The sequence below is a fragment of the Hypomesus transpacificus genome, chromosome 22 (assembly GCF_021917145.1).
Source record: "Hypomesus transpacificus isolate Combined female chromosome 22, fHypTra1, whole genome shotgun sequence".
Taxonomy (NCBI): domain Eukaryota; kingdom Metazoa; phylum Chordata; class Actinopteri; order Osmeriformes; family Osmeridae; genus Hypomesus; species Hypomesus transpacificus.
This window is the reverse complement of record NC_061081.1, coordinates 9,024,245-9,050,545: the sequence shown is the minus strand read 5'-3', so window position 1 is coordinate 9,050,545 and position 26,301 is coordinate 9,024,245. Positions and strand designations below refer to the sequence as shown.

Genomic DNA, 26,301 nt, shown 5'->3' with positions numbered 1-26,301 from the left:
TTGGAGACTGGTAATTATCTTTCTCATGTTGAGTAATTATCCTTAACATTGGAAAGATAAACACTCACCTGTGATGAAGTAGGTGACTTGTTTGTTGATGTCCTCTGTGTCGGCGTCTGTGGTGCTCAAGATGGCTATGACGCCACTGGGAGGAGGGTCGTCCTCGCTGACCGTGCCCTTGTAGATCTCTGCCGTGAACCGTGGTGGGTTGTCATTCACGTCCGCCACCGTCACCTCCACAGTGGTCCCGGTCACCAGCTGTTCTTTGTCCCCACGGTCAGTGGCCAGGACTGCTACAGTACACTGGCTCCTCTTCTCACGGTCCAGCTCCTTCAATGTGGTCAACCATCCAGTTTCGCTGTTGATGGCGAACAGCTCCGGAATGTCCTCTGAGCTCTGTTTCGGGTTGAGGCTGTAGACCACCTGACCGTTAGTGCCGGAGTCCAGGTCCGTGGCTCTCACCTGGATCACCTGAGTGCCGCTCGGAAGGTTCTCCACCACCACGGCCTCGTACGGGTCTGACTCAAAGACAGGCTTGTTATCGTTGAGGTCTATCACCTGGATGTTGATGTCGGCTGTTGCCACTACCTCATAGTTTTCATACTTGCTCTGAGCCAGCAATGTTAGCTGGTACCATTTGATGGTCTCGTGGTCCAGATTTTTCTCCAACTTCAGGGTGCCTGTGTCATGATCCACAACAAAGACTTGGTCCTGGTTGCTTTCTGGGGTGTTGCCTTTCACCAGGCTGTAGACCACTGGCTGTTCGCTCACAGCCTGGATGACGTCAATCTCTGTGCCAATAGGAAGATCCTCTGCGATGGGAAACCGGTAGTGCGCTTCCACAAACTTAGGGACTGGGACCTCAGGGGCCAGGATCCTGATGTAAACCCGCACAACAGATTGTTTGGAGGGATTCCCAGCATCCTTTGCCCTGACGAAGAAGGCGTAGAGCTCGTTCTCCAGTCCGATGAGGCTTTCTTTGGTGACTATGACTCCACTGAGCGGGTGGATCTCAAAGTTCTCTTCAACGTTGTCGACCTCAGCCTCAATGGTGAAAGTGATGTCGGCGTTGCTCCCTTCGTCCATGTCCGACGCAGCAACTTTGAGCACCGCAGATCCTCTCTGCACGTCTGACGCTACGTTGGCTCTGTACTCGAGTGCTCTGAACTGAGGCGCGTTATCGTTGACGTCTGTCAAAATGACGTTGATGATGCAAAAGCCAACCTTACCACCTCCGTCCTTTGCCATGAGAGAGATGGGAATGACCTTCTCAATGGCATTTTCACGATCAAGGCTTTCCAGGGTAAAGATCTCTCCATTTTCATTGACAGAGAATTTGTCCTTGGCAAAGTCGTTGACAATGTGATAGGTCATCTGTCCGTACATGCCTGAGTCTTCATCTGTGGCTCTGGCTTCAGCAACCAAGGTGCCAACGGGGGAATTCTCCACAAGCTCCACCACATAGTCAAGCTGAGGGAATGTGGGCTCATGGAAGTTGGCCCCGATGACAGTCACTTTCACTAGAACGGAGCTCCTAAATACCCCATCGCACACGGACACATTGAGGTTGTACAGAGGCTCCATGTGGGGCCTTCGGTGGTTGGAGATGACAATGGCGCCTGTGTTTTTGTCTATGGCAAAGTTCTGATCCTCGTTACCGGACAGGATGGTGAACTCCAGTTTCCCTGTGTCTGAGCTATCAGCATCGGATGCCTGGACTAGGGTGACGAAGTGGCCCCTGGGTGCTAACTCGCTGACTGTCGCTTCGTAAACGTTCTCCGTGAACATTGGGGAATTGTCATTCAGGTCGGTGATATCTACAGTCACAGTGACGTCGCTGGAGAGGGCGGGAACTCCCCCGTCCACGGCTCGGACTGTAAGCTTGTGCTGTTGGATCTGGTCGTGGTCCAGCATTTGAGCTGTCCAGATGACTCCAGTGGCACGGTCAATGCTGAAATACTCAGAGCTCTTACCTTTTTCCTCAACCAACTGGTAAAAGAGAACTTTGTTGTTGCCTGTATCAGGATCTTGGGCCGAGACCTGTAAGAAGGATGTGCCAATAACCGAGGCTTCGGATATGTTGGCATAGTACAACTTTGATAGGAATATAGGTGGGTTATCGTTGATGTCTTCTAGAATTATATCTACAAACACCTCGGAATGAGCTCCAGTAAGGGAGTCAGTCGCTCTTACACTTAATTTATAGGCCGGGTGGGCCTCAAAGTCTAGAGGCTGGATCACGTGTATGACTCCTGTATTGAAATTGATGGAGAACTGACTGAATGGGTCTCCCTCAGAGATGGTGTAAACTATGCGCGGCCCTTCAGAGTCGTTGGCCTGAACGTGAACCACAGGAGTATGCAACGGGATGTTTTCTGGGATTTCAATGCTATAAAAAGGCTTTTCAAACACTGGCATGGCTTTGTTTACTACAGTAATAGAGACCAATACTTCCGCCGATAGAGCTGGTTCGCCACCATCTTTGGCTCCAACACTGACTATAAACTCTGTATTCAAGGACTCTTTCTCAAACTTCTTTTTCAGGGAGATCTCTCCAGAGGGGCTTATTTGGAAGTGCTCGTGATGTTCTTTTAGGTAGTAGAAAACTTCACTGTTGCGTCCGATGTCACTGTCCACAGCTGTGACCTGCCTGATAAGTTGACCCTCCTCTGCGTCAATCTGGACAAGAGCGTGGTAGGGCAGGTTCACAAATATGGGCTGGTTGTCATTCATGTCCTCCACAGTCATGGAAACTAGAACATGGGAGACCTCGGAAGATGTATCCTCCCTTGTGACCTCAACCACAATGTCAAACATGTCCTGAACCTCTCGGTCAAATGCTATTCCAGTGGTAGAAAGCACCCCAGAGGTGTGGCTTATTTGAAACCTCCGATCAGGGTTGAGAATAGTGTAAAAGAGAGGCTCGTTGACCTGGCTCCCCACGGCGGCAATGACAGCTAACGTTTTCTTTTCTGAGGAGTTTTCCTGAACGTAGGCCTTGTAGGACTCCCTGGTGAACTTCAGACTGCTCTGCTTGTTTTCCTTGACGTTTATCTTCACCGAAGCCATGCTGGTAAACCGGCCATCCGAAACCCTCACCCTCAATTCGTACCTGCTTCTCAGCTGGGTGACATTCTGGATGGAGATAACACCAGTGGTTGGATCCATTTTGAATTTATCGCCAATGTTGCCCTCAGAGATGGAAAAGAAAAGTTTGGAGTTTGGTCCAGAGTCTGAGTCTGTAGCGTTAACCGTAATAATTTGTACGCCTTTGTATGTTGGTAATACGACCGTTGTCTCGTAAAGCTCCTGGCTGAACTGTGGCGAGCAGTCATTGACATCAATGACCTCAATGGTCACATTGGCAGCTGATTCTGAAAACAAGCGAGGTATGCCCAAGTCGTGGACCTGAACTGTGAATTGGAAAACACTTCTTTGCTCATAATCCAGGACTGTGGTGGTCCTGATAGCTCCAGTGCTGGAGTCAATGGCAAAGTAATTATGGGCGAAAGGCTCCACAATCTGGTAGACCAGCATGGCGTTGCGGTCACGGTCGGCATCGGAGGCGCGAATGACCAGTGGAGTGTTCTGTCTGGTCAAGACTACACTGTTGATAGGAGCAAACTCACTGACCATTCCAGTAAAATCAGGTTGGAGGAAGATAGGGGCATTGTCATTCTCATCCTTCAGGTGGATCATCAGGGTGGTGTTGCTAGCCAGGCCAGCCATGTTGGTTCCCTGGATGGTGAGCCTGTACTCTGGGGTGGTCTCATAGTCCAAAGCCCTCTGGGTCACCACCACTCCAGAATAGGGGTTGATGTCGAAGGCATTGTTGACGTTCCCGCCTTTGATCTGGTAGAAGACAGACGATTGGCTGGTGGCTGTAACCAGGCTCACAAAGCTTCCTGGAAGAGCCAATTCGCTGACTTCTGCAGATAAATCTTTTTCGGTGAACCTGGGGGTGGCGTTGTCGGACACGGTGACCATGATGTGGACTGTAGTTGTGGCAGACAATGGGGGAGTTCCTTTATCAGTGGCCTTGACAGACAGTTCAAACTGGTTCTTCTGGCTTCGATCTAGCTCCTTCGCCACGGTAACAGTCCCAAGCACCGGATCAATGGTGAATGAGTTTGCAACATTTCCTGTTCCAAAAAAAGGAGGGGGGGTGATATATTACAAGAGTTGCTATGGCATGGATTTCCGATCTGATCTAAAGTACTTTACCGATTTAACTTTGAGTATAATTATCGATTCTCTTGATGAGAGACTACCAAATTGAAATCTTGAGGACAATTATAACATTGTGCAAATGAAATAATGTCATAGAAATAGTTCAGGCTGATAAATGTCCTCATCTATTTTTCCCTTCAGTGCGGGTGCCACTAAGCAACCGATGAACATTACCGCTCTGTATTCTGAGCCTGCCAGCCCTGACGTTCAACATGACTCACTCTCTCAGGCAAGTTACATTTCAATTAGCTTGTGTCATCTCAAATATCTCAAAAATGCACATCCTGAAACAAAGGGCCCTACTAAGAACGACATGTCCCTCCCTCCAATCACACAGGATATTTGCTGAGAAAACAATTGTGGGAAATTCATAGGGGGCATAAGCTCTACTCCCACGAACGTTAAAGATTCTCTGACAAAGTCTTCTATCCTCCAACTGTTGTTGAAGCATGCCATTCATGACCAGGACCTGGTGGGCTGGGGATCTCTGAATGACTAGCATACATGTTTCCACTGGTCACTAACTAGGGCTATCATCATGCATGTTTATTTACTGAGGCTATGCTAGTACAGCGATGCCGGGGAAGTTATGGCTAACATGCCAAGAATGACCTGCTTAGGTTTAACGGGGGTTGCTACCTGACTCGATGCTGTAGATAATCTCTGCATTCTGGCCTTTGTCTTTGTCCAGAGCGGTGACCTGGAGCACCACGGACCCCAAGGCAGCGGACTCGTAGACGCGACCAGTGTATGGCGAGCCCACAAACCAGGGAGCGTTGTCATTAGTGTCCTCAACGTTGACCATGACACGCACAAGGTTCCTCTTGACAGGAATGTCCTGGTCCCGGACCTAGCAGGAGAGAGAGGAGAAGGAGAGAGGAGAGGGAGAGAGGAGAGGAGGAGAGAGAAGTAGAAAGGAACAAACACAGGGAGAAAATTAGAAAGACAATAAAACTAGATATGAGTTATGACAGAATTAAATAGATCATTTTCTTTTTCCAGCAGTAATGCAATTAAATGGAAAAATTCTCAGTCTAATTAAAAAACAACAGCATTGACATATTGATCTGTCTGTCATTAGTTTATGCAAATCAGAAGATCACACAACCCCCTTATGCATACCGATAGATGTAATGCACCCATGAGAAACAAAGTCATAAATAATCTACAAACACAAACTTGACCAAATCTATTTCAATAATCAGCTGCACAGCGGCTATCAAAAGCTTGTAGAGCGTAGCCCAGTTTTAGCACACCAGAGTAACAGAACAGTTACCATGACGGTGAGGATGTGCCGGCGCATGGTCTCGTGGTCCAGCCTCTCGGCCGTGTAGAGCACGCCCGTGCCCGGGTCCAGACGGAACTTCTTCAGGCTGAATGGGTCGGTGCTGCTCAGGAGGGTAAAGGTCAGCTTGTTCTTCTCGTCCTCGTCGGTGGCACCGATCCGCAGGACCTCGGTGTCTGGAGGCGTGTCCTCGGGCACGCTCACCTCGTACCTGGGCTGGGAAAACTGGGGCCTGTGGTTGTTGGTGTCGATGACCCGGATCAACACCTAGACGCAGGGGATGGATGGAGAAGGGGTATGGTTGATGTGAAGTCCTTCATAACACAAGAGGTTTCATTTGTATTTGTCCCCTCCCCTGGTTTCCATTTATTCCCTTGAAGTCACATCTAACCTCCACTTCACCTTGCCTCCTCTTATCTATTCGCTTATTCTCATCCTTCATGCCGCCCTTTCTTCTCCCTCGCTCCCTCCCTCCATCCCTCGTTCCCTCGCTCCCTGTCTTCAACACCTTCTATCTCTTACCGGTAATGAGGGGTGTTGTGTAGATGGGCAACACGATCAATGCATTTAATGATCTAAGCAATATTTTAACCGCACGGTCACTTGCAACCACTGAGAGGAAAAAGCAGAGATCGATATTGGCCAGCCTCTAATGCATCCAGATGAATGGGGAGCTGTGTGACAGAGTGTGGCACAGAGCATGTGATGAAGACACAGGTGGTCTCACAGACTGAAATCAGCTGGAGAGCGTGTCAGACGCAGCGTTCACAGTCACTCAACACAGCATCCAGTCGTTTACAGGCAATATTTAGCACAGTCAGGTAGCATGTGTCTGACACAGATTTGTCAGTGTGATTTTGACACTAATTGAGGGAATAAACTGAGGTTTATTAATTGAAAATGAGCTGATTCTTTCAGGCATACATAATAACGACAATAACTCTAATCACTGGCATGTACGAACGTACACTATCGCACACCCCAGAGAACACGCTGCTCCATTAAAACGCGATGCCACTGTGGTGCTGTGATAGCAAACGCATCTCACTCGCTCCTGTAAACTGGGTGGGGGGAGAAAAAAAGTACAATTCCAGCAAGGCCGTGCTTTATCAACACAGGCCACCCGTCTACTGGACTTCCGACGAGGGGATTACAGAGGGGCTGATGGAATGCCAGCCTCCTGTCCCAGACCAGCAGGGAAGCCGCCGCCAAAGCCAAACATGGGGAACAAAGAGGCTCAAACCCAGATTAGACACCTGCATACCAGACACTAGGGGGCAGCGTCCCACATGGGAATACACAAGCACAGCCAAGCTCTGGGAACGGTGGCTGGAAACGGGCAATTCTCCTCAGCCACTCCTTGCCAAAAGTTGAAAATGACTGTTGGGGTGTTACTGACGGGTGCCTGAGCTTTGCCAGTGTAGCTCAAGAGACAATTATAGAATAATCTGACAGGGGTGATAACGTTCACAATCTGTCGAGTGCTGTGATGCTGGCAGTGTTGGCTGGGCTCGCAGATGCTATCAACCGGTGGGACTTGGGGCTATACGCTAGCCTCCACCGTAAGAGCTCAAGCTGGCAAGCTTTCGCTGCACGCTGCCAATGTGAGATATGTCAGTATACCGGCATCCTGAACGTTATCTGCCGTTAAGAAACTATTCAAGCAGTGTTGATCTGTTTTCAGGGGGAACTAAATATAAGAGGTCTCACGACCTACAGAGCCTGAAACTCTGGTGCGAGTTTGCTGGTGACCTGGATGGCAGTGTGATGCTTTTAGAAACAGACCAGAAAACCCTTAAGAGGTGTGAAGAACTGGGTCTCTGCTCTGTGTGTTGTGCGTGTGTGTGTTGTGCGTGTGTGTGTTGCGCGTGTGTGGCAGTGGGAAGTGGGTAGGGGCCCCTGAGCGCCCCCCCCCCAGTCTATCTTTCTCCAAGCATCTCGTTTCATGTCATGCCAGACGTCACACTGCCTAGGGTCCCGGGGGTCTGGCAATCCACTTTCCACGCATGTACACATGCACACACTTGGCCCATACACACACACAGCCCTCCCCCCTCAGAGTGGAGCTCTCGCACAATGCGTCTCAATCTGGCTGGCTACAGATAGAGGTCTTGTGAAGGGAGGACCATTCGTGAGGCACCAGGGACTGATAATGCTGTCAAGAGAAATACATAGGGTGGGGACACCGTGTCTACAGCCATCCTCCAGTCCTGTATGAATCTACATGAAACAGGGAAGATTTGATTGACATGTCATTTCTTTCCCCTTCAAATCCCTATTTTGAAAAATGAGGTTCAACAGCTCTTAAAAGGGGATTTACCCCCTGAAGAAATCTGCATGATACAGTCTGACTGCGGTTAAAGAGACGAAGACCGCAAGTCTTTGTAGATCACTCCCGTGGGAGCACCGCAGAGGAACAATCTGTGACAGATGGAGAGATTGAGGAGCAAGAGCGCTAGGAGGGTGAGAAAAAAAAGAGAATGAGGAAGAGCAAAAGACAAAGAGAGCAGGAAGAGAGGGCCCTGACACAGAGGCAGAGAAGAAGAAAGAGGTTGGCGATCAGAGCCAAGAAAGAAAGAAAGAAAAGGTGCTTAAGAGTGGATAAGAGACAACTGGAGATGATACTGAAAGGAAGATACAAGGAGAACTGTAGTGAGGGATCAAAAAATAGAAAAGAGACTGGGGGGGGGGGAGAGCAAGAAAGAGAAAGGGATATTTATGAAGAGAGAGACTGAGAGGTGGAGCGAGATAAAAGAGAAAAGAAAGAGAGCTGGAACAGATTGTGCACAGAACAGCTTGTGGTTCTCCTGCAGGGCAGGATGGCATGGGGCTGGTAGAAGAGAGATGAGAGAGAGGGAAAGAGTGAGCAGGGGAGAAAGAGTGTGAGAGAAAGTGAGAGGAGGGGAGAGGAGAGAGAGAGAAAGAGAGAGAGAGAGCAGATCCTGTCTGTGAGGTGTTAAAATGCTGTGCCCTTCTCTCCAGAATCAGACGATTTCTCAGAGATAAGCAGACAGAAGCCGACATGGAGCCACAACAACCTGGTGTCAGACAGGGAGACAGAGGAAGACATACTGTAGAAGCACACACAGCTCTGGCCTGGACCGTGTTCAGGCATTTCTCACCAGCTCCAAAGGGCTGTTCCAAGACCAGTGAGCAGGACTCTGGGGACCGAGGGGTATGATGGGGTTCCCAGGTCTGTGTTCTCAAACCTGCCAAACAGCCACTAGTGTAGCCCCCCCCCCCCCACACACACACACACTCATGCATAAAAAACACTTCAAGCACAGTCATACATGCACACGCACGACACACTCAAAGAAAGTACTGCCTTACAGAGAAATACAAGACTACATCAAATGAACAGAAGGAGAGCTACTGTCACCACCCTTCGTCACTTCCAGGACGGGGGCAGCCAGAGCGTTAGCCCACTCGCCACTGCCATGTGCAGGAAAGAAAATGCCACCCCCTCCTGCCAAGTGGCAGGTTTTGGGCCCAGGCAGGGGGTTGGCACCAGGCGCACAGAGCATGTTCCCAAAATAGGATTAAAACGGCCCGCGACCAACAGAGGTCCAGTGTTCTTGTTTACGCTTTCTTCTACCCAACAGAATAATCATAATCCTCACAAGCTACGCCAGGAAATGTGGCGCTTTTTAAATAATGGAGAGAAGGGAAGAGAGAGACAGAGAGACGGGGCAGGAGAGTAGAAAGTGAGAAGAAAATAAAGGGAGCGAGGGAGAAGTTCAGAGAGAGAGAAAACATGGAAAAAAACTAAACAAATGCATTCCTGAGAGAGAAAGAAAACAGGAGAAAATAGGACAGGCCGTCTGGCATCAGAGCCACATGACTTTGATTTGGAAGATAAGGAAAACGTTGTGCTCATTCACGAGGTGCGTGTTTGTGTGTGTCTGTCTGCAGATCTAATAGCAGCTACGGCGGTAAACAGCACAGCATTGCAACAATCCAAACAAAGTACAAACCAATTCCGTTGCTCATCTTTAATCTGTTCAAGGGATTGTAATCATCTTGTTTTGTTGGTCAGAGCAGACAAGCTCTTGTTTTAGGGTTTTCCTCAGTACTATAGGTACTATATAAGTAAGAGACAAAAGGAATGTAGAAATCAAATCACACTGACCAGATTATGTTATAATGACTAATACAAATTCTAGTCATACATTTTGTATTTTTGTACAAATATGTAACTACATAGTTCACATCAAATTGGTCATTTAGGCAAAACAGTGTATTGAAGCACACTTCTACAGGGATGTCAAGTTTCCTTAACGTAGTATAACAATTTACAAACACTAGTACAGTGGGTCTTTTCCACCTAGGCTGGGTCTGCCACGTTAGTGCTGTAAGGACCAGTTGGCGACGGGCACAAACTGCCTGGTCGATACTAATATGAGCACGGGGTTGAGAAGCCCTGGCAGAGAGAACTACATGTAGCATTCTGTTGACAGGAACAAATAAGCAAGTGTTCCTTCTGCCCAGATGCCATCACTTTGGACAGGACAAAGAGTTTTGTAAAAACATTGAACCGTTTTGAATTTAGGTTGGAGTGTCAGTTAGTGAGTCAATTTTTTTGTTGTACCTGTACTTCTTCTAAATACCAATTTAACTTGAAACGTAATGGTCTAATGTTTGTATTGAATGCCTCTATGTGGTGTAGAAGGTGGATGGAAGCAGATGAGCCTTTGTCTCAGGGCGGGCAGACAGCATGGTGATGTGGAGGTGTTACAACACCCTGACGCCCCTTGTGTTTCTCAAACGTAAATGGGTGCGGCAAACACAAACGTGCATGTGCACCCCTGCATACGTGTTAAGACACGCCGACACACACACACAGCCCAAAACGTGCTGGAGCACAATAGACATGTTTATTCCCAGTGTGTGTGTTTTCTGGCCTGTGAGTGATTCATGGTGATGGCTGAAAGGCCTCCGCAAAACAGTCACGATAACGAGAGCCAGAAGGGGAGTGGAGTGGTAGGGTGCCTTTGAACCCCCGACAGTACAGAGGCTAATTGTGTTATGTCATTTTCTTTTATGAAGAGCGACCCCCTCTCCACTCCCCAACCCCCGCTTCTGGTCAAAACACACAGAAGAAGAGAAATAATTTGGAGATAACCGACGATGAGTTTACTTAGTTCTTTGAACTTGACTGGCTTGGACTTGAAACGCTGCCGCGTGCAGCGTGAGTGAAAAGGCTGCCTGTCTTGCTGACAAGGTGTCTGGAATACTGCGATGTGTGACAAGGAGGAGAAGACGTGAGACTGAGAGATGCTTTCCTGACAATAGGTGATCTTTAAACGCTTCTGACGGTGTTGCGCCCCACTAAGGATGCCAACATTCCGTCAACAGTTTTTCTTTTTTTTTGGGGGGGGGGGGGGGGGGGGGGGGGGCTAAAAACCGTTTCGGCGGCAACGGTGCTCAAATCGAGGCTCTGTGGAGGACTGCAACCAGAGGATCAAAGGCCTCATTCACAGACAGTGACAACAATACAGACTTTCTCTTTTTCACTTTCTGGCTGAAGAGCCCTGTGAGAAGGCTACAAAACCTTTTCAGTGAGTGCAGATCATACGATACGAAATGTGTCTATTGAAGTGAACACCTAAAGGGCTAAAGTGTGCACAAAAGTTTGAGATCTCGCCGTGACGAGCCTGACAATGACTCGTGATATTGCTGGTAAACTACATCACAGATACACCAAACAAATGCATGACTCGCCAAACAAAAACTACAGGCAAATGCTCAAGTGTATGCACACGTGCAAGCTTGCCATGTGCTTTACATTACTTGAGTTTAGACTCCCCGTGTGACCTTGACAAAGTGATAGTCCGTCAAAGTAGCTGTAACAAAGTGCAGTGAGACTTGCATATTCATTCACCATCTACATTCAGAAGAGTTTTGTACGCCGCTGTGTCTCTGGGGGGGGGGATCGAAGGGAGAAAGAGAGCGAGAGACAAAGAGAAAAATGAAGGGAGAGAGGAGGACGGGAGAGAGAATAGGAAATGGAGGAGGGGTAGAGACGGGGGAAGGAATGCACACTTTACAAAAGAGGTCTGGCTAGACAACGCCATTCTCTCCATTCCTGTCCTGCTCCAGCAATGAGACAATGGAAGATTCCTGGAGCTCGCTGCCAAAGGTGGATGGAGGGATAGGAGGAGGGAGAGATGAAAGAAACAGGAGGTGGGGGAGAGATGGAATGTCTGCAAATCAGCACATGTTATGACGAGAGCGACCCAGTTGGAGAAGAATCTGGCGACGGCTTTCGACCCGACACATAAGTCTAATCAAAACAGAATCTCCCAGCTGGTCAGGAGAGGTACAGTACCCTACCTCTCTCTATCAATCTCTCTGTCCAGTTCACCCCAGCCAAAGTGACAAATAATTTTTGTGGCAGAAACGTAGTTTAAATTCAAAACACAAAAAGCATCAGAATCTTACTGACAGGCAACATGAAGGACCCGTCTCATTAAAATTTGCTTTCACCTTTAACTTGGTTGACGGCTGACATGGACATTTTATCAGAAAACAAAGTTATCTCATTAAGTGAGAGAGGCATCGCAAGCACGCAAATGGAAATCTTTATCATGTAAACAGACCCTACTCATTTCTTCCCTTGTACAACACTTCCTGTCAATCACAGAAGTCAACCCGGCCATGACATGTCATAGCGGACAATGGTTTTTCCACCTATCTATTTCCACTCCTCCATCCTTCCCTCCCTCCCTCCCTCTAACTGCGTGAAAAATAACCCATACCCCCCCCCCCACACACACACACACACACACACACACAAACACACCATAACGTTTCATTAGCGGTTCAATTACCTGGGTGCTGACTGAGCGCGTTCCGTCTGTGGCCTCCACCGTCAGGTTGTAATTGGATTTCTGCTCTGCGTCCAGGGGCCTGGCCACGATCAGCGTTCCGCTGGCCTTGCCCACGTCAAACCTACTGTCATAGTTGCCACCTGTGGAAAAGAGGGAGGGAGGAGAGGAGGTAGAGTCCGGGTGTGTTCACGCACAATGAATGAAGAGAGACAGGAAATTAGTAGCACATCACCACCTGGTTAAGTAGTGCAGCTGGTGGACTAAGCTAACAGAGGATATGAGGCTGGGAGAGATCCGTGTGATTGTCCAAGTCTACGCTGTACAACAGCCTGTATGTAGCGCATGAGCCCTTTGCACTGGATGCAAACACACCTCACAATACGGCTTGACTTTGTCAAGGGCATGCACTGGAACATATTTGGGCCATGGTGTTTTACAAACCAGCAGACGGAGACACTTTACCGTCCATCGTGGGCAGAGAGTTTTTCAAATAAGGGCAGGGGGGAAAAAACCTCCTAGTCCTGTTACTGCTGGCTTATTGCTCATTTGAAGTCATCTCACACTGTCACAACAACCACAATGTCAGTCACATTCTATCACAACAACCACAATGTCAGTCACATTCTATCACAACAACCACAATGTCAGTCACATTCAATCACAACAACCACAATGTCAGTCACATTCTATCACAACAACCACAATGTCAGTCACATTCAATCACAACAACTACAATGTCAGTCACATTCTATCACAACAACCACAATGTCAGTCACATTCAATCACAACAACCACAATGTCAGTCACATTCAGTCACAACAACTACAATGTCAGTCACATTCAGTCACAACAACCACAATGCACAGACAACACAGACGTCACAGACACATATTCCAGCCAGCCCAACAGCTACCTTCTGCTGTACAGTTGTGGTCACAGGACATCTGGAGAATGTAAAACATCTCAGTTGCCTCTATGTCGCCTTGCAAAAAGAAGGAATCGACCCAGAGACAAAAAAGAACATTCCAGAAAGAAGAAGCAGGAGAAAAGGACAAAAAGGAAGAGAAGAGTTGTCAGTCAGAAGTTGGTTAAAAGGAGGAAAGGATGGGGGGGGAGATGGGGGGAAGGAAGAGATAGAGTTTACAGGAAATAGCTCATATATTGAAAGATGCTGTGGCATTTCATGCAGATAGAGATTAAGAGATTAAGCACAGTTGAGATTAGGAGAATGATTCCAGTTCCATACATACTCAATGGTGTTGCTTAGCAATTAAAGCTAATACCTGCAAGGTATTTACTCCCTTAAATAATCATTCAAGATCATGCACATACACACACACACAAAAAACACACACCACTCGCACACTTGTTAGTGAGCTAGAGTGCATTTCTTTGGCACGCACACACACGGAAATGAATTAATGCACAGACGTTGCCATACCTGTGATTTCAAACCAGACAGGCGTCTGGTCCGAGGTTTCCGTGGTGATGACCCCCACCATATGGGCCACAGGGTCACTCTCCATGACAGAGAAGGAGAAGGGGGGCTCCTCGAAGGCCAAGGGGGGTGCATCAGATGGAACATCAGGCTTTGGGATCCATTCAATGTGCAGGCGACAAGTGGACGACTTTTGGGGGCGGCCGTTGTCAACCGCTTTGATCTGGGGGGGGTATTTATATATATATATACATATATTAGTGTGAGAGATAGAGACCCTGTGAGAAAGGAGGGGTTATTTTTTTATATAGGGAGAGAGAGAGAGAGAGAGAGAGAGAGAGAGAGAGAGAGAGAGAGAGAGAGAGAGAGAGAGAGAGAGAGAGAGAGAGAGAGAGAGAGCGAGAGCGGAAAGACACCGTGAGACCGAGATCAACGACCGGTCAGCCGGTCATCTGTGGGGGAACAATAACAGTGGAGCACCTGTTGCCCGTGCATCCTCCAATGAACAGGTGCTGGGTAAGAAAGCCAAGGGTGGTCTGCAGGAGCTAATTCTATCACCAGACACTTTGGAGCATCCCATAATTCACCACAGCTCTTTCCAAATGTGTGCCAAAATAACCTTTTTATCTAGTCTGTTCTCTATCGATAGCTATGTACGGGCCTGTCTCCCCATTTTCAGGGGTAAGTCTTTAAAAGGTAATAAAAGCCTTTTTTCCTGATCTGAAAGGAATTGCATTTTTCTTCCAGGAATGCAAGCATACAGTTATGGGAGAGTAGCAACAGTCTGTAATAGACACTCACCGTGAGGATGTCATACTCCCCGGCCGAGGAGAACTTCTTGGACGATACCAGGCCCGTCTTGGGCTCAATGAAGAACTTTCCGTGTTCGTCGCCCTCCTCAATGCTGTAGGAAATCTCGGCATTGGCTCCCTCGTCGCGGTCCGAGGCGATGACCCGGTACAGGGGGTCTCTTTTCAGGGCCCTCTCCTTCTCCGTCTTCTCTCGCTCCGGAAGCCTGATCTTGTAGGTCTTCTCCAGGAACAGAGGGCGGTTGTCATTCTCGTCCAGCACCTTGACGATGACGCGGACCGTGGTGGATCTGGCCGGCACGCCATGGTCTGTGACGGTGATCTGGGAGAGACAGAGTGGAATGTCAAAACGCATCTCTCTGCGTATCGATGGGTGTAGGTAAGGAGGATTGGTGGTGGGAAAGCCAAGAGACTAGGAGGGAGAGAAAATATTGTGCTTGGCATTCCACTCGATGATAAACCATACAGATGGACGGAGAGAAGGGAGGGAAATAGGATGGCATCGGTGTTCGCGTGAATCACTGTGAATCTCCTTCTGTGACTCCTTCTGAAACCATGTCAGACTCCCTGTTGTTGCTGCTGAGCTGTTGCATTAACGGAACCCTGGATGCCGCGCTGCGTGCTCAGTTCACACGGGCCTTCTCTACTGTCACATTGAAGTGACGGAACAGTCGGTGAAGAGATTGTGCAACAAACGTGCCGCAAAAACACCATCACTTAAGGCGTACAAACTACATTTCCGGAACTCGTAATGACTGACTGTTATGACATGTTCATTAAATCGTTGGATCTTTCTTCTGACTTCTCTCCTCCCTTTATTTTTCTCTGATTATAACTGGCTAGTGTTTCTCGAAGCGTCATTTGACAGAAAAAAATTGAAGTCTATTCCCTTTGAGATTAGCTGTCAAATAATCGTTTCTAACACATGTGGGGCTTCCGGGAACAAATATAAGGAATGCTGCAAACAGGCTGTCACACACTCCTAGCTGATCAAAGTTGAATTGTTCTCTCTTTCTTGTCATGGGGAATAGAATCAGTATGCAAAGCGAATCATTGTTTAGTTTTGTTTTTTTTGACAAATCGAGACAGTTCAGAGACCATGCTTCTTTGGTTCCGTCCCCGAAAGGCTCATGCTTGTCACATGACCAGTCTCTTGGGGTAAATGATGGTCTTTTGGTATCAGAATAACATCTGCACATTACAATAAAATACTTAGAGTTTATTTATACAGCATTTCCCGACCAGACGCAGCCACATGACACAGCATGATGTGATAGGTCCTCTGTTGTTTAACTTATGAAGAGTCCCACAAGGGAGATTTCCAGTCCACCATTTAGTCTGTGAGCAAGAGCGTTATGCCTCACAACCTGGCTTGCTAGATTTCACTGGCCAACGCCACTTTCAGCACTTCATTAGTACGAGGTTTGCATTAGCCGTCTACTGTGTGGAATCTATAAAATGCACAGTTACAGGGGCTTGATGCCAAACCAAGAGCTATAAGCTGACCTAAACAAACACACCATTTCATTCCTCCATCTAGTCCAAGCAGAAGTAGCTGTTGTGGTTGGTATCTCATGGGCCTTTTAGAAATGTGTGATGAGCGGGAGAGAGCGGACAAATAAAAGACTGGAACAAACGTTAGTGAAGTCATTTAAAAACATCTGCTCAGCGCTTTAGTTAAAACACTCTGGGAGACCTGGGCCAGTCACACGCCATTTGGTGCTATAGCTGCCAATTACTGTCATAATGTGTTTGTGTTTTTCCAGGCCTGGGCATGGCTGCCCGTGCTAGTGGCCCTAACAAAATTAATTAAATGGAAAGACAAGGGCCCATCCAGTTCTTCGAACCCCTGCTCCTCTCCTGGGAGCGATGTGTTGGTTCTATTCCTGTTCTTGGTAATCGACATTTTCATCATGGCCAGATGAGTTCATTTGGCTTTGACTGTGGTAATGTCGCCCCTGCTATTCTTTACTGCAAGTGAAGCGGAAGGGAGAATACCCTGAACAAGCAACCTGCAATGAACTTAAATTGCACTGTAATAATAGTGTACCGAGAAATAAAATGAGAACACTGACAATAAATGCAAAACAAAACTTCAACTAACTCTGGAGTTTTGCTGTGTGTCTGTGTGCGGTCTGACTGAGCAAGTTTTCTACCCCTCCTTTTTATATCTTTACTGGCTGACCAAGTGAAAAGTCTGGAGAGATAGAATGAGAAGACATGTTTACTTATTTTCTCACCCATACTGAGAACCATGTGTTTCTTTCTAGGTCTCGGGCTGGTCAACATGTCCTGACATGTTGCCCTCTCTGCTGTTCACTCTAGCCCCTCGCCCCCTCTCTAACCCCAACGCCCCACCCACACTCTACTCCTCCTCCTCCCACACTCAGACCACCAACTGGGGCCGGATGTTTGCTGAGCTTGCCTGAAAATCCTGTCACCTCCCGACGTCACTTCTTGGCCCACGTGCATTCACCAAAAACCAACGACCAACTCCGCACCCCACTGTAAAAGTTTCAAAGCACCCCCTCTCTCTACACTTGCCATCTGGAGCAAACAAGGCTGTAGAACTCCTGCCTTAATAGCTCCACATGTTTATACATACACACACCCCTGCGACAGGGGGCTCTATCCCTGGGGGTTAATGAAGCCAGCTGGCGTAAAGGTGTAGTGGGTATAGTGTGTGTGTGTCTCTGTGTATAGGGGGAGCGTAGGTCTAGGAGTGGTATTTGAGGGTCTCTACCCCCTCCCTCTATCCCCCCTCTCTTTCTACTGCCCTCTCTCTCTCTCTCTCTCTCTCTCTCTCTCTCTCTCTCTCTATTTACCTTCTTCTCTCCCTCCCCCCCTCTCTCTCTACTGCCCTCCCTCCCTCTCTCTGCCTTTTTCTCTCCCTGCCCCCCTCTCCCTGCCCCCCTCTCCCTGCCCCCCCTCTCTCTCTACTGCCCTCTCTCCCTCTACCTTCTTCTCTCCCTCCCTTCCAGGAAGAGCTGGCTCCATAAAGAGCTTCCTGCTGGATCGCGACCAAACAGTGACCAGCGCCGCAAGAGAAACTTCTGAAGTTGCCATGGCTGCAGGGCTCCCGCAGGGCGAGCTGCTCTGTTCTCACTTACCCACATTCTAGGTATTTAGGTCAAAAGTTACTTGCCTCAAATTACTTTTTTCCCTCCCCCTCCCCTCCCCCTTCCAGCCCCTCCCCACACTCAGATGTTTGACGGAAGGAGCCAGTGATCCTGGGCTTCAATCGAGCTGCTCACAATGGCAGGGTGCACGTGTGGCAGTTGGAACGGGGATTCTCGTTTATAATATATTTGTTTTGCAAAGTAAAAACTGAAAATGTTTTGGGGAGAGAGGGAGTCCAGCGTGATTAAACACTACAGTTAATGAGAGGCACTTGGTGAAAAGAATAGAAGTGTATGAGTGTTCTAATGCATTTTAATTTGTCCAAACATGAAAGCTTGCCACAGTGCTCTGAGCCAAGTGTTTAATGGTGCTATTAAAAGTCTGTCCGAGGACATTTCATCAACAGGACAAATGAATACTATTTCAAAAACAGATAACTGGTTTGTGCCGTGAAAAGACTAGTCTGGGTTTGTGCTGACAAAATCACATACTTAAAGATATGCGAGTGTTTATGGTAGTCCCTGCCCAACAGTCATAACAACCCAGGTGTGTGCATGTCTGTGTGTGTGTGCAAACACACGTGAACCTCTGCCTTGGGGATCCTCTCTCTCTCCCCAAACCCTGATCTTGATGTGAGACACTTCTCCAAATGAAAGGCCCATTGTGATCAAATGCTATTTCATGGGAGGCGGACACATCATGATCCATCCCGGAGGTGTGGAGGGAGAGAGAGAGAGGGAGGGAGGAGGTGAGGACTGGGATGGAAGTGGCCATGCTTAAATGTGTCCCAAATGCCTCACTCTAGGAGCAGAGTGCCCTCGCCGCCCTCCTCCCATGTGTACTATCATTTACTCAGAGTTCCAGAATGCAATTAGAGCAACGCACTGTACAAATTGAGTATGAAAACACAGGAGTGGAGCTGGCACCGGCTACATCGGTATTAATCATTGCCCGCTGAAACTCGGATGCCGCAACCCATAACGATAATTAAAAGGCACAGCAATCGGCTCCACTTCAATGCCTGGCACACAATTAAAAGTGCTAGATCGACATTTGCTTTGGAGAGACACAGAGGCAGAAAGACAGAGAGAAAGACAGAGGGAGGGAGAGAGCATATAAGAGAACAAGAAAAAGAGAGAACAAGAGAGAAAAAGAGGGAGGGAGGGATCAATTAAAATCCACAAGTTTAAACATTGGCCCTTCCGTCGACAGTCGCTTCCTGTCTCGGCTTGTTCGATCCCCGAGACGGAACACTGGGGAAGAACAAAGGAGTAGTCACCCGGATTCTCCCTCCTCCCCTTCGCCCTATCCCCGGAAATCTGAACCAAGCGGAATGATTCCAAAATCCCTTCCCCATGTGCAGAATGCGCTGTATCTCCAAGCCATGGCTTGTTTGGGTTGGCACCGCCTGTAGCCGTGCCAAAGTGCTGGTGGGATAAAAAAACCTAGGTGGGAACGTCAAGGTTTAAAGTTGTGTCTCTCCCGTTCTGTTTTCACCCACGGCTAGTACTTTTCTGACGCAGGAGCGGACGGTTTGACCTTGAGGGTCTCGTTGTCGACACGTTGCTAATGCCTGTTAAAACAGACAGCGAAGCAACACACTCGTCCGTGTCGCTAAGGACGTCTGCTGTTTGTCTTTCCGTCTCACTTTTATTTTGGTTTAGCGGGTCAAAACCAGACAAAACAGTGCTCACCTCAAGAATGTGCTCATCCTGTTGCTCCCTGTCGAGTTTTCTAGAAGTAGTTGTCACCAGACCTGTGGGACAAAGACAGAATTGTATTAGTGCTGTTGTCAGACGATTTATATCCTTTATAAAAAATATTGGATATCTTTGGTCCAGGCTACATCAATCTAGGAAGGAAAGCGCTAAGATGAGGACAAACTTCATTACAGGCACATGATGTCAATCTTCAGCAGTCTGAAGATACTCAACAAAACCCCAATTTGTCTCTCAACCTGGAACAACCGTGTCACATTCCTGATTACCACTGTTTGAGGGCCACAGTTGAGTTTTTGTTATGTAATTCGAACCCCTGTGAGCAGTTCTTCCTCTAAATCACCTGTGAGTCTAGACAGGAAAAAAGGGTGACCTCGTCGAAAGTTGACCCACCCTCCTCTCAACCCAGTGGCCAGACAGCCCACGGTCTCAGACCCCTGTCTGTTACATGTTAAATATCACGGGGGGCCGCTAAGAACCCGCTTTCTCTGCTGCGCTGCTCAGGCCGCAAGCTGAACAAACACATGGACCAATCAGACGCAGGCTCCAGCATCAGGAGCTCCGCCCACACAACCGTTACTTAGAGAGGGAGGATTGAGAACGAGGGACGAGGGGGATTTCAATCCGGATCCCGTCGTTTGTTCAAAGGATCTTCGGTGCCTAGAGAGGCTCTCACTGGTAGTCATGCTTTCTTTACACAGGGAAGGAGATCCCTGAGCGACACAAGCGCTGAGCTGCAGGCTTTAGGACTGAAATCAAAATACCTCAGGGGCCGGACATCACCAGATTCTAATCAGGATTTATTTTTCGGACTCAAATTTGACTCTAAGAAAGGGGTTTGGAGGAGAGATGGAAAATAGGGAAGAGAGGAAATGGCTCTGGGCATTACGACCAGTCTCTCCACTCTAAATAAGAACCGTTGCCTTCCCACCCCAAGACGTAATTGCAACTTTGCAGAGACTGAGTGCAGAGCAGACGTGCCAACTCCGACCGCACCAGAGACGCCTGGCAACCGCACCGTGCCTGATTAGCATAAAAACAAGGATTTCCGAAACCCAAGCCCATCAATGGCACATGTGCTCGGCACCAGAATAGCAAGCCACAACTTACAATTCTCTAAATAGCCATTCCCCTACACAGCAAATGTGTATCTATCTCTCCCTCTGTCTCCCTGCTGCTATCTCTCTACTGGAGGCTTCCTACCACCTAGACTGCAAGCTATAAAGTACAATGTCATCTATTATTTAACTCTAAAGGTGTCGGGATTATCTTGCGTACCAGGCAGTGTAGGAGGTTGGCATTTGGCAGTTGTACTGCTCAGGACCCAAGGTCGTGCAGTGTCAAGTGCGCAGTTAGTCAGATGAGCGGTCTGCGCCGAATAAATAGGCGTTCACCATCATGTTCGCTACACTAAGCGATGGCGCTATAGGATCTTGCGACAAATAAATATAAACGTGTTCATCGCCACGTTGATCTGCACTAAGCCATGGCGCCATGGATCTTGAGATTTAAATATAAACACGCCAACTAGCACTGCACTAGAGTTTGCCTCAAACGGGCACTGCAATAGAAGAAAGAAGGTACCATGTTTGCAGTGAGCTAGCAGCACCCCAGACAGACAAAGACAGTTCTTCCCATGAGTGCTGACTCTGTTTTGGCGATTAAAACACAGAATAAAGCTAATTAAAGCAAGATGGGCAGGAAATTGTGTGTATTTAGAGAATGAAAGGACAGCTTTCTGATTGTAATAAAGCACTGCGCTTTAGGGATGTACTGTTCTGTATTGTGATCCAGATTAGCTGGGTCTACTGATATGGCTTTTTAAGAAGGTCACGCTGAACATATCCTTTCTAGTGAGTAAGACATCTCTGTAGTTGTGCCTACAACCAGTCGATTTGCCAAGGCATCACAAAGAGCTAAAATTGTGTTACCTACGTCTCCCAATGATAGGAAGGAGTGTAGACACACACACACATACACACCACACGTTCCTTGTCAAGCTGCCAAGTGCATCTGTCTGAAAATGTATGCGTTTAGTCATCTCAACAGCTTTAAATGGGATGAATCCTACGAAGCTCCATCCAGCCAGGAGCTAAAAATGAAACCTCTGAGAGGCTGGTCTTCACTGATTTACAATGAGCCTGCTGGATGGGCTTACCTATCTCCAAGGGAGGGGTCCTTTGATGTAGGGTTATATGTGTCACTGTCTATGAAGGGCTCTGAGCATACCGTGCTATCAGTAGTTGAGCCAAAGTATAGGCAGGCAGTCCATGGTGTAAATCTGAAGCAAACCTACAGCTAGTAGGCAGTCCAGCTTCTTTGAATAAGGGTACCTTAAAAATATGAACAAAAAGAAAGCCAGGCAGATGTTGATTGAGCAAGCTGAGCACACCAGAAAAAAGTCATCTGAAATTTTAGCCAACAGTCGAGCTCTCTAACTAACAAACACACGCCCACAAGTACACACACACACAAAGACACACAAAACTAGGCGTGGGCTGAGCCAGGGCTTCTGTAATTACAACTGTGATGTTTTGAGAGAGCGAAGAAAAAACAACGGTGGTGGAGAAGGCAGCGGTGGTGCTCTGCAACATGGCCTTCAGCTGCATCCGCTGATCCAAAATGGACGCTTTGGGGTGGGGGCACGTAGACCGAGGGCATTGTTGGACTGCCTCAAACCCAGGCATTAGTGCTGTGATTAACACTCTTGCTGGGTGACACACATATTTAGACGCAGCCTGCAGACCAGCAGGAATGCGTGGCTGTCTGCAGCAGGCTGATTCGCGTTCGCCGCAACTCCCAAAAAGCCTTGAGATGTTTACCGCAATTGTTGACAAACAGACTAATCGAATGAGCCCAGAGTTTTCATTATTGAATGCGGGACGGGGTAAAGTCAGATTAGCTTTTTGTTCGTTTCTTCCCTTGACTGAGGAGAGGAGCAGAAAAGGATATGACCGCCAACGGCAGTACAAGTCTTTCAGGGTTCATACACTTGGTTAAGAATGTAGAAACTGATCCCAGCACGTCTCTAGGAAGACTGAGCCTCAGAGAACAACAACATGGCAATTGGAAACGCAGTGTTCGTTTCCTCCGCTAACCAGTCGCTGTTTATTCTCACACTAACAAACACTCTCATTATTACTACTTGTACGCCGCACTGCTGATGGGTCCAAATGTGTATGAAGGTCTGAGCTTGGATAGGTAAACATTTGGAGTCGGACGTTGTTTCTTCCCTCTTTGAAAGGAGGAACAGCCTCAGAGCTGCTGACAGAGGACCATTGATGGGCCTCAACAGATGTAGCATTTAGAGAAGCCGGGAATGCAACACTTCACAGACCAATCAAAAGGTCTGTCTTTCAGAAGAAGCCTCTTCACACACAGTCTTGCTCACACACATGAACACACGACAGCTTGCAATACACACTCAAAACAGAAGACGCTGCTTAAAAAAGACAGATGCGATCACACGTACGCACAGAGAGAAGACTTAAGTAGATTCAGACAATATCCCTCTCTGCCGATCCCTTAACTACTAAAATGGGCTCTTTGTCAAAATGGCTGGCATTTAGCATGGGGGGCATTGCTTTCCACTTCAAAACTTAAATGCCCTGACGCTTCCTCCCATACACACCACCCACACAACCACTTCCAAGGGGCAGTGTGTCTGAGCGTGTGTTTCTACACGTGTGCGTGTGTATGCGTGTGCGTGTAGGCTTTGTTTGAGTCTGTGTGTATATACTGTATATGTGTGTGTGTGTGCCTGTGTGTGTGTATCAGTGTGCAAGAGGGGGTCGGGTACTTTGGGAGAACAGCCCTTCCTCATTAGCTCCCCACCAGGCTGGTAAAAGAGCTCAACTAATGGATATTCATATGAGGAAGTGATAATAAACAAGACGACAAAAAAGCAGGCCCCTGATGAGATCCCAGATGTCCATCTCACCACATCAAGATGGATACGTGTCTGGGAAATTAAGCCGTTTCCTCTAAGTTGATATACAGTTGTGGAATCTCAGGAATTCCCGGCAGGATGTGCGAGAGAAGCTGGAAAAACTGGAAGGAAGGAGCAGCAAAATAAACATAAATATCAATAAGACAGAGTCATCTCGCTCAGATTTATTAGGTCAATGTATCCGGGGATCGCATACCTAGATACCATCCCCAAGAGTTTCTATCCATGGATGACTGCTTCTCACAGCTCATTTGACGTTGGGGTCCTGGTGTTTGGTGGTGCCTGTGCGGATGCCTGTTTAAAGTGTGTGATTGATGTAAGGCTAGCAGCAAAGTGACGGATAATTGGAGTCTGTGGAGCTGTTTAGAACAGCTGTGGCTTCATCCCGGCTACTCTATCCCTTCCAAACACTGCAGAGATATCTCTGCTAGGCCCTCCAGAGGAATGGAAGGAAGGAGGGATGGAGGGAGGGCAGCGATAATGAACGAGACAGATGAAAGGAAGAATATAGTCCAAGTCTCAAGCAAGTGGAATGACAGAGGGGGGGTAAAGAGAGAGAGATAAAAGACACAGACTGATCTGATGGAGATGAAAATGATGAATGATAAAAAAAATGCATAATGATAGACGGAGAGAGAGATGAGACCGAAAGGGAGGAGGGGATGAAGAGAGAGAAAGAGACCGACCGATTGTATTGGAGACGGAGAGAAACCCTAACCCGCCTGGGGGATTAAGTCTTTTAAAACACAGGCTGGGCCTACTGTATATACTGATGTGTATGTTGTCAGTGTTCTGTCATGCATGCAGGACAGTCTGGAGTGATGAGAACACTGAGTTCACCCGGATCTGGTGGCGTCAGAGGACACGTAGCTTTAGCCCATTGTGCTAAGACATCACTAGTCAAAACGCACCTTTTTAGATCTGATTTTAATGTGTAATTAATGCTGTGATTTTATATGATGTACTTGTTTTATGTTTATTTTAACCATGTACAGTGACTTTGAGTGCTTTGAAAAGCGCTATATTAATAAAATGTATTATTATTATTAAGACATGCTGCTTTAGAGCAATGCTGGTCCTTGTAAGGTTAAGCAGGCTGGAAATGGAGGTTTGGGGATGCAGGGGGGCTCCGGTCTTGGTTAATGAACCTCGAAGTCTCGTAAAGCTTAGCTCTTCTTGGAAGAGAAAATAATCCACAAAAGTACAAAGAGGTAAAAAAAATAAAAATACCTCTCTTAATAACCTTTTGTGTCTCGTGCCAATTGCCCCCCCACCCTGAAATCACAGGAAATGGCAGGAAGTTGTTGGGAGGTAGTATCCATTTCCTATCTGGCTTCCCTTGCTATCGGCCACAGCCTTTGAAAAGCGTGGCCGACATTGTTGTGTGTGACCACCCCCCCCTCTCCAACCCCCGAACAGAGCAGGCGTTGTTGAAAACCGATACGAGTACGGCTAGAGTGCAGCTCCGGACCCCGATGGCTATGAACCTTTTTCCTTTTCTTTTCTTTTCTTCTCTCCCTGTCTCCCTAACTCCTCTCTTTCCCTTCTCTTCTTCCTTAAGTCTTTTTATCCGGCCCGGGGGATTAGAAATGCATATAAAACCTGTCAGAGATAGCCCAGCCTGCCAAAGTATTATCCAAGATATTCCTTTTCAATTGACTTTCAAAGTCTAGTGCCACCTCAGTAAGATGTGTAGGAGAAATGGTGTGTGTGTGGTGGTGGTGGGTGTTGGGGGGGGGGGGGGGGGTAAAGGGATGCTGTACCCTGAAAGAGGCAAACAGAATCACTGTGGATGGTCTTTTTTCTTATTTAAATCTAGCTCCTGGATGGAAGGCAGGCCCCACAGAAGGGTAGAACAAACAATGACTAAAGGTTGTACACAGCAATGACCCATACTGGAAGTGGCCTTGTCTAACACAACTGTACTGAAACCAAACAACCTTGGAAGATAGACGCAGCAGTCCCATAGAAGTGTCATGAGATGATGGCCGTCTGAACAAGTGTTTTATTACGTTCTGACTAAACACCTGTTTGAGACGTTTCTCCAGGTAGAAAGCACTATCACTTAACTTGGAAACAATCCAAAACGCTGTTTCCATTTAGAATGTCATCCAGATCAGATATTATGACGTTGTGATGCGCTGAACTTTGACTGACGCTTAAAATTGAGTGACATAACCAGTGGGTTATTAATTAATTTGCTTAATTATGGACTTATCAAAGCTAGATCCACCCAAGTGGCCTTAGCTCTAGATTTAACCGCCCTTTATGTGTGTGTGTGTGTGTGTGTGTGTATACGTTTTGACATATTCTAAGCGGGCGTCACGCCTGTTTGCACAACCCCCCCACCCTGACTTTACGGGCCTCTACCAGACCAGTCAAAGTCCAGCCAGTCACAGTTGGCAAGCTACATTTTGAAAAAGACAAAAAAGAAAAAGCCCCAGCAACTGATTCAGTAAATGACTGCTGTCCTCTCCCGCCTGGCCGGCAGATTACACTCCAAAGCTGTTAGGTGGTTTGGACGGGAGGACTGTGGGATCTTGTTCCGCGTAGGCCGGCTAACGCTACTCCCACACACGCTGGCTGGGACAGAAACATGCTGGGGAGCTATCTGCCCACGGACACGCAGGGAGGGAGGGAGAAGTGGGAGGTGGAGGAAGTAGGGGAGGAAGGAGTGTGAACCACTAGTTTTCTGTTGAATTGTAAACCCTCCTTGATTACAGTGTGGGTGTGTGTGTGTGTGTGTGTGTGTGTGTGTGTGTGTGTGTGTTTGTGTGTGTGTGTGTGTGTGAGTGGGTGGGATCCCACAGGCTCAGGTAGGGCTGTTGCTGACGTGGACAGAGCTGAACGACACGCGCTGCCGAGTCGAGCTCATAAAGGAAACTTCATTTTCCCCACGATCCATATGGCCCAGATCTT

General features: G+C 47.7%; 1 protein-coding gene across 3 annotated transcripts in view; it reads right to left on the bottom strand.

Moving 5' to 3' along the window:
• fat1a (FAT atypical cadherin 1a) overlaps positions 1–26,301 on the bottom strand; it is a 68,416-nt gene that overhangs the window by 21,101 nt on the left and 21,014 nt on the right. For all 3 annotated transcript variants that reach the window (XM_047045698.1, XM_047045696.1, XM_047045697.1), the window contains exons 4-10: positions 19,410–19,471; positions 14,588–14,917; positions 13,790–14,009; positions 12,349–12,488; positions 5,507–5,782; positions 4,870–5,080; positions 69–4,142 (exon numbers count right to left, since the gene is read on the bottom strand). In XM_047045698.1, the coding sequence (XP_046901654.1) occupies positions 69–4,142; positions 4,870–5,080; positions 5,507–5,782; positions 12,349–12,488; positions 13,790–14,009; positions 14,588–14,917; positions 19,410–19,471 (5,313 nt within the window). The remainder of the gene's footprint in view (positions 1–68; positions 4,143–4,869; positions 5,081–5,506; positions 5,783–12,348; positions 12,489–13,789; positions 14,010–14,587; positions 14,918–19,409; positions 19,472–26,301) is intronic.